This window comes from Oryza glaberrima, chromosome 9, assembly GCF_000147395.1.
Source record: "Oryza glaberrima chromosome 9, OglaRS2, whole genome shotgun sequence".
NCBI classification, from domain to species: Eukaryota; Viridiplantae; Streptophyta; class Magnoliopsida; order Poales; family Poaceae; genus Oryza; species Oryza glaberrima.
Window position 1 is genome coordinate 4,205,783 of NC_068334.1, and position 13,033 is coordinate 4,218,815.

The window sequence follows — 13,033 nt, forward strand, 5'->3', positions numbered from 1 at the left end:
ATGTAATTACTTCGTTTTGAATATTAATATAATTTTGGCTTTTGAGTCAACACAACTACTGTGCTCGGTTGGTTAGGAGCTCTCAACGACTGAGCAGATCAGCAATCGACTCCCTGCTGCTGCGTAGCACGGATCTTAATACATATCCTATGGCCAAAAATTCAACTATTTTTTAACAAAAAAAACTGACGACGTACTTATAGCAAGTCCGTTGTAGACTGGGAAGACAAGGGCAAACCATAATGAACTCCATGCATCTTTATTTTCCATATAGGTTTCAAGACTGACAACTGTACCTCAGTACCAATGGCAATCTACATGTATGGGGCTGTGAAATTGACTTCAAAATGGTAGCACTTAAATTTGTTGTAAGTAGTATAGAGGTCAGGGTTGCTATCAATCAGCTAACCCAAAGAATAGAAGGCAGCTCAATTAACCCAACTGCGCATCATATATTCATATATGTTGCTATATTTTAGATAGGTGGTACTCGAAGCATCCTAGAGTTCTGGTGGGGGCAGGCAGAACTGATAGAACTGTATCTTCAATGGCAAATCAAATATTACTGTTGCAATAATCCCACCAGATCATATACGCTGTTTGTATAAAGATCTGGATGGATAGTATTTGAAGCGTCCTGAAGTTCTGGTAAGGTAGTCACCCCTGCGATTACAATGCAAGTCCAAACGGCATTTGAGACTTGATTGGGCATAAGGGGTAAGATTTTCTACACATGGAATAATAAGAGAAGTTCCTCACCAGACAGAACAAGTAGTGTTTTGCAACCAGTGTTCTGGCCAAATAGTATGTCAGTGTCTAGTCTGTCACCGACCATGCACATTCTTGATGTCTCCAAATTGAAGCTGCAGCATTTCAAAGAGTAATAAAGATTTACCCAAGCAGTAACTGTAAATCAATACAGGAAAACGAAATCATTGTGTGTCTTGTCTTCTTAATGAGGATGAAACATTATGAAATTGGCCACGGGCGTTGGGATGGGAGGAATAGCACTAGATCATATGGGCATAGTAAGAAGATGGAGAGATCTCCGCAGGGAGGACAGAAGAAATATGTGTACGATTTTGTTAGCTCTTTGCTCGATTAAATCAACAGGTTTGTCAGGACTTTTTAGCGGCAGCCCTAATGAAAAACTTGATCAAAGGACAACTTCCTAACTAGTAGGTGATAGTGATACTACTGCGTACCAATTAATAGGAGATAGGCTACCAAACAGAAGCAAACCAAACCCTAATTGAATTGAGAATTTGAGGCCTAATGCAGTATCCACAGCACTTTTACTTTAAAAAAAAATTTCACAACACTTTCATAAAAACCATATTAACAGAACACTTCTCCAACCAAAACAAATACTTATGAATATATGTTTCTCCATCCAACATTTGTTCTTCCAGTGTCATGTTACTCGTTTGGTTTGGTCCGTTATTCATATGGCTTCTAACTTACAACCTCCTCAAAATGGTACTCAGATGTTTGGGCGTTGGCTTACATATGTTCCTAAAGACATGAGAAATCTGTTTTTGATGGGTGCAGCAGCTCTTTGTTGGTCCATTTGGCTAAGCAGAAACGGGGTCATTTTTACAACAAGATGGTGTCTTTCCTCCTTTGCAGATTATTGCTTTAGCCACCCGATGGCTACGCACCTGGTCTATCCTCCACAAACCGGGTCTTCAGGATACTATTGTGGCGGTATCGCGACGTTTGGATCAGGTGGCACATGAATTTTTCGATCTAGTCTACGGTTTGATAGTCACTAATTTCCCTGTTTTGTGTTGAGGGTGTAGTTAGGTCCTCTTTTGTGGCTATGTGCATTTCATACAGAGGCCGGGAGTGGGCTCAGTTAGAATGTATCATCTTGGTGTATTTGATTGAGTTTTTTTTAATAAAGCTTCCATTATCGGAAAAAAATGAATATATGTTTCTGGCTTGGAGTTCTATTAACAACAATTCACAAATATGACTTACTTGTCATTTGTCAACCCCACCAATCATGTAAAAAAAAAATCCAAACTAATGAATTGCATGAGCCTATTTGTTGGTATCCTATCTCTAGTTATTAGCCACACACCAAACCCTCATGTAGGTTACAAGGAATTGTTTTTCTAAATTGGTCGGTATTGCCAATTTGTTTAGTCAGTGCACATTTAAACAATCTTAGAAGGTTTCTAGATTTCTGTTGCAAAGAATTGATAATGCAAATGCTTGAATGACTAACAAAATGCCACTTTTCTTATGTGTGTACGTCACAAACCTTTTCAAGAGGAAGTCCATTAAAAAGCTTGAAGGTTTTCCAACAACAATGGGCTCTTTCTGCACAGAGCAACTAACAGCAGCAACCATAGTTCCCGCTCCTGCTACTTACAGTGATCAGGAAACGAAGCAATAAAGAAAATGGCCAGTAGGATCATGGTTCAATAAATTCAAACCTGGCCATTCTTGAACGGATGTCATATGACCAGTAGGATCACGGTTGGTCGCAATGAAAAGGCAGCCTGGATTCTCACGAATACACAAGCTCGCATACCTGCAAGAGTAGCATTATGATTTAATCATTACAAAATTTCATTGAGAAAATAGTGGACATAGGCTTAGGTGGTTGTTTTTAATCTTTGTTTAGATATACTAATTAAACTATGTATTAGGAAAAATGTGTTGTCCTGTATAATGTATAGACAAAATTCCAATGTTCTGATTAAAAACAAACAGTTCCCTCTGCATGGGTGGTCACTATTTCTGTTCTTGCAGGGTGTAAAAACTCCATGGCCATACTATAAATCTAAGAAACAAACACTAGGTTTCTCCATACAACAATAATCTGTTGACTGTTGCAATTAATAAATCACTGGCAGCAACCGGAATCAGGAGTAACTGAAATTGTCCATGCCCCCACTCCCTCTTTTCTCCTGCAGCACCTTGTCCTACACCATTTGCTTGCTGAGCCATCACTCTGTACCACCAGCGACATCAAGAACATATAGTAGCTAGCAACTGCTGACCACAAGGTGTCCATTTGACCTGATGCCTGCAGTGCCAACGAATCCATATTTGTGGAGAGATTGAATAGGGGAAAAGAAGGGCTCTGTACAAGATTTGGCTGTGGAGTTCAAGAGCAGAGAGAAGAGCAAGTAAGGAGGAATGTAAGAGAGATTTTTCAGCTGGTTATTTAGACTTTCTCATGTCTAGACTCTAGACCAAATTAACATTTTTTTTAGTATTTCCGTCAAACAAACTATTATGTAAATAAGGGTTTTTTTTATTTGACCACCATTAACTCTTGTCTCCGTGATTTACCTCCCTTAACTCTTTAAACCAAATAAATTATCCACTGCTATTATGCTAACAAAGTAAGAACTAACTAATTTTCCAAAAATCCCTATTAAAACATGTTTTATTAAACTAAGTTAATTATTAAGATGCAAACGATCAAGAAAGGAGCAAACCCACAGTTCAACCCAGAACTATTGCATTGGTCCAGAAAACACCCTAAACTATAAGACCGCCCACTATTCATCCCCGAACTATTAAAACCGGTCAAAACGCCCCTTTCACTTAAAATCACCCCGGTTTTACTCAGCTAACGGTGGTTTTATGCTATGTGGCATCCTAATAGACAACATTTGCTGATTTGCCATGCTGATACAAAACAAAAAAATAATGGAAGAGCCCACTGGTTAGGGAAAGCTCCTCTGGCAACTCATCCTTTACTGCTAACACTTGTTCCTCCTCCTAAGCTGAGCAGAAGGAGCGAGAATTGAACCAAGGCCAAGGAATGACTAACCGGACATATGGAATGACCTCCAAGCTAGTCCCACAGGAAGCATAGTGAACGGAGCTAGCAGGGTGTTGTGGCCACCGCTCATGGTTTATAACCACATGCCACCCACATTGCCATCAGATCAGAGAAAAGTAAAGCAGGGTAGACCTCAGCAGCCGCAGAAGAACACAGGCAGTGGGCAAGCAAAATTTTACCCCCAAAATCTGGGAACAAAACACGATGTAGCATCCACTTTTGAATGGGTGAAGTACCCAAATGAATTAGTTTTGCTTGTTCAAGATTGTGTTTCAAACAGCTTAGTAGTTGATTTTCAGAGTCCGTAAAAGTTGACGGATGAAAAATGGACTTGTTCTTTAAATTTAGGCATAAATTTTCATTTTGCATAAAATAATTGAAAACTTTGGAAACACTCCAAGTTATTAACAAGGTGAATAAAACATCATATCAACAGAATGCTTGGTAGAAATATAGTGTTCTTGCTGACTCTTGTTTCAACTCTTATGTCCTGAATATTCTCTTGACAATTATGCAAACAGCTATTAGTAACTTCCAAGTGATACTAAGCTATTCTACTAAGGAGAGGGGAAGCTACAGACGGAAAGAGAAAAGGAAGCAAAAGGTACTACAGAACTTGTGAAGGTACTAGGGAGGATAGAAATCTTAACCATCAGCTGTAAAATTAGTGGTGCATCCAACACACAAAGAATGAAAGGAGGGGGAAAAAGACCAATGGGCCTGAACTATTTGTGTGCCATTTCCCCACAAGTGAGGATCATTCAACAGTTTACCCAGTAGGGCAATCGGCGTCAACGATTCACATTTCCTGTGGACTGTGGTTATGCTTAAAAGCTTAAAAGATGTACAGAATTCTTTTCTTTTTTTGTAAAAGATACTCTGATGTCCATTAACCCCACAGCTTTCTCATGGATCTGCCAGTAAGTAAACCTCTAATACATTGTAGAAGGGAAAGGTGCAAAGGTTAAATTTGGTACATTATATGGGTAACTGAAACAAGCACGTGTTGTGATTGGCAATGAAGATAAGATTAAAACAAAAGGATAAGATCATAAGAGGCCTCACTGCATTTTGTAGTAGTTGAAGTACTGATCAAGTCCAACAATGACAGCTCCAACCTGGAATAGATATTTCATTAAGCTTAGTCTGCATGATTACATTCAGACTGATCTACATAAGATCAAAACTCCGATGAAGAGGTTTTGATATTACACTTTTGTCATGTTCAAAGTAGAAGTTTGCCTCCAGCAATATGTTTTTCTTGCCATCCTCCTGTAGAAAACATCATTAGTTGAATGGGAAGGTGAAATATGGTAATATATCCCTGGAAGGGGAATTTCAGTTTTCAGTCATTCAGCACCTGTCCCTTAAGATGGATAAAGGAAAATCCACCATGCTACATTTAAGAAACATGCTTATGTGACTACAATATTTATGCATTCCTCTGGCCACTGACTACAATACTTATCCAAGTCCAACTGCAGCTGTTAGAAACTCAAATTTGTGTGGATACTTCTGGCCTATTTTATTTTCAACAACACTGGTGATGCTGTGTCTATTACTTTCAAACCATAGGACATGGCCTACGGTAAGCATATATCCTCTGTGGTGGCCCACTAATTACTATAGCTTCTTCACTGGTGGCTAGAAAAATAAGACTCAATATAACAATGCATAGGAGTCATATTAGAACTAAGACGATGCATCATCAGTGTTAGGTAACTGAACTCAACATAAAGGAGACCTGCTAGAAGTCAAAATTCTAGGAAGCATTAGATGCACCAAAAATAGAATATCATAGTGAAATAAGAGGAACCTCCACTGCAAACATGAACCGGAGATGGATAAAGGAAAATCTACCTAATTTGTAAGGGAAGGAGTAAGGATGCCATGCTTATCTTACCGGGCCACCTAAACATTCAAAACCGGCTAATCTGAGCTCTTCCAAAATACCATCCTCACCGACAACATAAACCTTAAGAAGAGAAGTTTCAACTTTGATCAGTATTACATGAGTGATAACAAGGGCACAAAATACATGAAAAACCACTGTTTTGTGGTACACTAACATAAATTAAGTAGCATGGTAAGATCAAGCATCACTATTTGTCCCTTGCATAAATGGTCTTTTAAATATCTTTAGCAGATACCAATTCTTAATCCTGTGGAGGTAGTTTTATCAGTCATATCATAGTTAATGCTTATCACAACTTAAAATTGACTTTATTGAGTGTATATTGTATTATTGTATAGACAGCTTCAACCTGGAGGTTAGCACACAGCTACACACAAACTATGCACTTATTTCTTTAACCTTTTCTAATACAATTTAAGACTAAATACATGTGTATCTTGTTTCAACATCTAAACCCTTTTTGCTGTGCCTCTCTAGCATACAGGCTACAGCTGGAATAGCAACACAGCTCTGCACCAGAGCGAAGTCGTGCTGTGGCAAGAGTTTGGCCTCGCCATACCATTGCTCATGAGGATGGTCTGGTGGTGTGATAACCAAAGCTGTCACACCAACAGTGTTACTGGCAAGAAAAAAGGCTCAGAAAGTAGAACGGAATAAAAAATGTGAGAGTCACTTTATGTCATGAAGCTTCCTGCATATATGTGTTACACTACTCCTAAGCCAATGCTTTGTTAAAGTGCCTTCATAGTTTTTTCTTGATGAAAACATTAGTAACTGTTAGTACAGAAGATATTCAACACCATGTCTAGAAAGCAGATTGAAATTAGATTAAAAAAATACCTAAATATTAAATTCAAATATTTGGTACAGTTGCGCCTTTTTACTTGACATTTTGACCCTTCACAATCTTCAAGATGCAACTTTGACCATTACTTATTATAAACTTTTAAGATGTGATAATACAATTATGAAATTGTGAAAGCATCTATAATAACAAATCTAATGGCACACATTTTATTAAAAAATCAAAATAGTTTCAAACATGTCAGTAGTCAAACTTTAGAAAGGTTGACCACATGTATTTCAGGGCTTCAAATAAAAAGAATGGAGGTAATATGAATTAGTGGTACCTTCTTTTCTGGAGAGAAATTATTTAACTTCAAGAACATGGCTGCTGCAAATGATGATGTAAAGATCTCTTCCTGCAGAGAAGATAACAATTACTATGTAACAAATAATCACGATACAGGAAACTATCATCAGAGGAATCTGGATGTATAGAAACTACCTCTGTAACTTCAAGTCCGAGTGCTCTGAACTTCTTTGAATACTGTCTTCTCGACTTTCTAGAGTTGTTCGTTACAAAAACTAATTTCTTGCCCTGCACCAAGTCAATGCAATAAAATCATCTACTTAACCTATGCATAATGGACTGGTGCTGTATTTATGAGCTAACCTAAATACAGTGATGTTCTCAGAAAGTGTTCTAAGTTTCATATTAAATGCCCAAGATAAAGGTAGTAAAGACTTATGATGGATTATGTTATGCCCCGCCTATTATGTCATAACTCATAATTATATACAGAAAACTTACAGTTTATTCAAATAATTAGCACTAGAACCATGTTAAAGCAAAACCATATTGCATCATCAAGGGAAAAAAAAGGTGTTAAGAACAGGTAATATTGCTGTTTTTATATACATTCGTCCGTTTCTCCTCCACCCTTTTTCTGCTTCTCCTCTAATTCAACCTGCCATTGCAGATCAATCCTCTAAGCTTCTTCTATTTATCATTTTCATGTATTATAAACAATGTTTATGTACTTCTGTAACTATGATAGCTAACAGCAAAAATACATAGTATGCAGAAGTTGATGTTTTCCTTCATCTTACAGAGTATCCAAAATACCAAATGGGTAATCAATACAGAACACAGCCATATATATTAGTCATTTCATCCGCTAGTCATGAAATAGAGATCTATTTTCTCTTAACCAAAGACTAGTCTTACATCAAGGTCAAAATTGGTGTGCCAAGAAGAAAACAAATACAAATTTAGTTCTTAGTCTTAATTCTTCCATTTTATCTATAACTGAACGGTGGTCCAGAGTATGCTAAAGATTTCATTCAGGATGGTATCCTATGAATTACACAAGCAACTTTAAATTCACAACTTCTTTTTTTTAAAAAAAAAACATCAGCAACTTAGGAAGAAACATATCATTTTCTTTTCCTATTCACAGTCTTGATGTACTTTGATCCATCCGATTAGTGAGTTTATAAAACAATTAACAGAATACAAGAAGAGCAGCTGTACTAAGTTGTAACTGTGGTTTACTGCAATTAACGATTCCAATCACCAAACAAAACCCTAATCACAGCTAGCAGGATACAACGAACTAAGCAAATGTTGTCGCTAGCAGCACAAACCATTTTCCGCAGGAGGTCCAAAGTCTCAGGGACCCCTTCGATGAGCTGATCCCCCTTCCAAATCACCCCTGCAATCCAAACCAAAAAAAAAGTTACTACTGGAGAGCAACAGAAACAACAACCCTAATCACAGCTTCACAATCGAACAGGTACTCCCCCCCCCAAAAAAAAAACCCCAAGAAATCTCCCTCGAAAAAAGAAGGGAAAGAGACGAGACGATGATGGATCGAATACCGTCGCAGTCGAAGAGGAAGGCGTCGACGGAGTCGACGAGGGATCGGGCGGCGTCGGCGGTGAGGAGGGGGTTGGGGAGCCCGTTGGCCATGGATGGATGATTCCTTGGCTGCTGTTTTCTGCTCCGCCTCCGCTGGTTTTTGGTGTGAGATTCGAATGTGCCCCCTTCCAACGACGACGCCACCGTTATAACAGACGGGGAGGAGAGGAATATGCTGTGGGCCGAGAGCGCTCGTTACGGTGTGCGACTAGTAGCAAAATCTGTCCGAGTCATCTACGAATATCCTGCCGAAAATTAAATTACGTAATATGTACAAATATTATGATAAAATATAATTATTAAAATTAAAACAAATTGATACTTATAAATTTTAAACTTATAAATAGTTGAGATTGTATGGTGTTATTAGAGAAGAAAGTAGAGACAATTTGGACCATAGATCTATCATCCAATAGCAAATAATTGAGGTGATGTGGCTTATTAAGATAAGAAGAAATAGCAATAACTATATTTAGTGGGGATGAACTATATAAGTATATAGGGATGAACTATATAAGTATGTAAGATAACTGCCTCAAACCACGAGGCCATGACCGGTGAGGATCATTAGGGCGTGTTTGGTTACATGCACGGAGGGTGGCTCACATGCGTGGGTGCTAGAGGAGGAGGTCGTTTGGTTGACTGTACTGTCGTCGGGCCTAGATCCGCGCATGCAAAACGGCCTCCGCAGCCAGGCCCGTGATAAACACTCGAGTTGAGCTTCGCTCCCCATCCAGGCTAGGCTCGTGTAGGCAGTGTGACACACGGGTGCAGGCATGGGGATGTGCCGATGCAAAAGAGCGAGAGGGGTTGCGCTCCCATCACCTCCCTCTCCCTCATTTGCTCGCTCGGCCGCTGCTCAACTCGCCACTATCTCCATCGACGTATAGCCGCTGGCATCTTCCTCCTCTTCTCATTGTAGCCGCCATCATCTTCTCCGCCAGGAACTGCTCATCTTCTTTCTTCAGCGACCGGGCCAGTCGGATCCAGCACCCATGAGCTCCTAGGCGGTGGCAGACGAGAGCTCATGGCTACTAGACCCAACGGCGGCCTATCTCCGACGGCGATGGCAACCAAATCCGATGCCAGCCACTAGATCCAGATCCAGAGGGTAGGACTGTAAGGATTGAAAGCGACAAGCTTCAGGGTGAGCGGCGGTATAAGCGAATCGGAGGTGGCGCCGTAGGCGAGCTGCAGGCCAGCCGGCGTTGGGGCAGCGCTAGGGTGGAGAAGCTCGACGTCAACTCTGCCGTCTTTCTTTCCTTTTTTTTGCCTTTTTTCTTTTCTTTTTTTATCCGATTCAAGGGTATATGATAAAGTACTTGTTAGATTTAATTGGGTAATTGATCCATTTAAATCAATTAAATCAAATAAATTCCAAGGCTCATTATGCTAGGTATTCATGTGAATTCATTTTTTTATGGGATATCAATAGGGTGAAGAGTTTTGAGAATTAATCCATTTGATTAGGGAATTGGTAAGTTATATCAATTAGTCCTAATTGATGGATGGTTGATGGTTGTGTAGTGGAGGATGGTTCATGGCTAGTTGATGACAATTAGTTGCTCTATTCCTCTTCCTATTCCATTGGTGATGGTTGTGTAGTGGAGGATGGTTGATGGCTAGTTGATGACAATTAGTTGCTCTATTCCTCTTCCTATTCCATTGGTGATGGTTGTGTAGTAGAGGATGGTTGATGGCTAATTGATGAGAATTAGTTACTCTATTCCTCTTCCTATTCCATGACTCTTACTCTTCATCTTCCATTCCTCTTATAAAATGAGAATGGATTTGATCTCCCGCGAAAGAGGAAGACACACTTTCATCCATTTTCCAATGTTGTTGCTGCTACGGTAATCCCATCCCGACGAGTGTGTGCACACGCGTTGGGAGAGTAGGCCTCCGAAACCACGCGTTGCTGCGACGTTTGCACAGACGGGCGGGCGATCAGGTTTTTGGGGAGCGCAAGGCGTGACTACTCACTGTTCGTCAACGTCTACTTCACCTTCACCAACATGTCGAACACTGGAGACAAGGAGGAGACTCCCGTCAACACCAACGGAGGCAATACTGCCTCAAACTCCAGCGGAGGACCATTGTTGGGGTATAACCTTATTACATTATTTCAATTAGAAGTTTTACTGTTAATGTTCATCGCAATGTCAACATTGTGTTATTATGTGATTGTTGATGCTTATTCAACGTTAAGCATGCTCATGTTGATTACATTCACCACTATCACTGGATCAAATCCCATTGTAAATATCATGTTTATTATCTTGTTATTTTGGATTAAAATATGCCGAATTATGACCAAATTTCCAACAGTACTCCCACATCGATCAATATGCTGTGCAATGTGTATGTCTTAGATTATTGTTTTTCCTTTTTAACCGGTTCATATTGCCTATTAAAAAGTTTACATGCAGAGTATACTGCAGGGATTTTAAACACTATTATTTTTTTAATGTGGTAAATTGTTTATGTACTAGCCGGTTAAACTGTAGTATACTTTTTCATACCCTATTATGGAGGTAACCTTACCAACCAAATAAAGAGGTAAACACACTCATATCTATACAACCAACCAAACAAAATCTCTTCCAGACTGTATATCTCATCCTTACTGTTTATTTTTTAGTGATTGACAGGGTTTAACTTTTTTATCTATTTTTGAGTGGCTGACAGGGTTTAACTTTTCGATTTCAAAGTAAAAACCATTTCTCACCGATTTACTAAAATTTGACCGAAAACGGGTAAAACCAATGACTTTGATCAACATCGTACGAAAACCGGCTAATACCGACCAGCTTTCATAAACCGAGACATAGTAGTTTCAAGAAAACTTATCGGTTATCGCGAAATTCCATTGGTTTTGTGAACCCTAGTGGCTGATATATGAGCTTCACAGCTTGTGGGCCCACATGCCATGTCAGCGACCTATGTAAGAGAACGGTACATCAAATGAGCACCTTCTGCCCAATGTGCGGTGCCGTTGAACTTCCATCAGCCGCGCAGCACAAAATGCCGACGCTGGCAGCTAGGCGAGGACGTCCATCGAGCTTGTTCGGCATCTCCTACTCTGGTAGTAGTTGTTAAGAAATATCGAACCGTGATGGTAATTGCTGAAGTTTATTCATGTATTCGTAGAAAATGTTATGATATTTCCTTATTTTAGTAGTACCTTTAGAAAAAAAATGAAATTTAATAGGAATTTGAGCTTCTCGGAGATATCGCAGTGGAGGTTTCATACTGGTGAGGCATCCTTGGTGGTTGTGTTCATGTGTGATAGGCTTCAATGGATATGTGGTGGTAAGATCTGGGTGAATGAATAGGTTAGCTACTCTTTGATGTTATCTTTCACTTTGGTTAGACAACATGATATATGCAAAATACGATCAATAAATGATTAGTCACAAAATTCAAAAAAACCTTTTTTGTGGGAAATACAATAATGCCATTAAGACAAAAAAAAATCATCGGTAGAGATTCTTTATATTTGAGGTGGTGTTTTGAGGTTGAGTTTGAATGTAAGGGTTTGGAGCTTCTCTTCTGTGCATGCAAAACTGAATGACTCGTTAGCACATTATTAAGTAAGTATTAGCTGAAAACACTTGAAAATAAATTAATATCGTTTTTTAAAGCAACTTTCTTATTGAATATTTTTATAAAAAACATACCGTTTAGTAGTTCGGAAGACGTGCACACGGAAAACGAGGGTAGAAGTTGAGAATGCCCCTTGCCGAACACACCCCAAGTAGTTTTTCAATTACGCTGTGATTTTATAATTCGTAATCATTTGTCATGCAACCTTTTTAATAATTGGATGTATTTTCTTTAAAACAAAGACCGAAATGAACCATTATAATATATATATTTTTTTCCAACTCTCCTCACTATAGTTTTGACATTGTAGTCTTTTAAGAACTTATTTTAAAGAAGACCCTTCAAAAAAGCTTAATCCAAATTTGCACTCCAAGCTCGTGCAGAGCAACAACTAGCATTCGTGCTCATATGCAAGCCCGTCATGTTTCTCATGTTTGTCTTGGTGGTGCCATCGAGGCCCGACGGTTCCAAGGTGATACAACATATCAGGGGTTGGTTGCTCAAAGAAGAGGTCCAATTTAGTCCAGTCCAATCCAATGTAGCTTATTTTGTCTTATGTTTGTTGGGGCAACTTATTTTAGAAAGCACAAGAAAGAATGTGTTTCTGAAAGGTTCTATAAGGGGATTCGAGATAGCAAAATCATAACAAAAATTGTACTTGGGGCCATATATTATTATCAAAGTTCACTTTAGACCACCTTAAAAACATCCTTTTCACTCTGAGCTAGCTATTTTTATAAAAGTTGCCCTTTGAACCGGGTGGACCACATGTCAATAAGACTATGGTGTTAATGTCTTACTTACATGTGGGTAGTGGCGGATCCAGAAAGAAATAGCAGCGGGGTCTGAGCAAACTAGATAGAGTTACAATCCCTCCTTCCATCTACATATGGTAAAAAATTTTAGTGGGGTCTTTGTGGGGTCTCTCATAGTCTTCACGCCAGTAGTGGGGGCTCGAGACCCCGCCGCCCCCATGCTAGATCGGCCCCTGCATGTGGGC

General features: G+C 39.2%; 1 protein-coding gene across 2 annotated transcripts; it reads right to left on the reverse strand.

Moving 5' to 3' along the window:
* Nucleotides 1-240: 240 nt before the first annotated feature.
* Nucleotides 241-8,559, reverse strand: LOC127785039 (phosphoglycolate phosphatase 2-like). Of its 2 annotated transcripts, none has more exons than XM_052312461.1 (11): nucleotides 8,388-8,559; nucleotides 8,154-8,221; nucleotides 7,012-7,104; nucleotides 6,854-6,925; nucleotides 5,712-5,783; nucleotides 5,021-5,080; nucleotides 4,874-4,926; nucleotides 2,445-2,542; nucleotides 2,270-2,372; nucleotides 760-863; nucleotides 241-663 (listed from the first exon to the last, which is right to left on the reverse strand). In XM_052312461.1, the coding sequence occupies exons 1-11, from the start codon at nucleotides 8,476-8,478 to the stop codon at nucleotides 563-565; spliced, it is 915 nt and encodes a 304-aa protein (XP_052168421.1). In that variant the 5' UTR covers nucleotides 8,479-8,559; the 3' UTR covers nucleotides 241-562. The 2 variants fall into 2 exon arrangements, with proteins under 2 accessions (XP_052168421.1, XP_052168419.1); XM_052312459.1 differs by having other exon boundaries at nucleotides 2,270-2,369; nucleotides 8,388-8,557.
* Nucleotides 8,560-13,033: the final 4,474 nt, after the last annotated feature.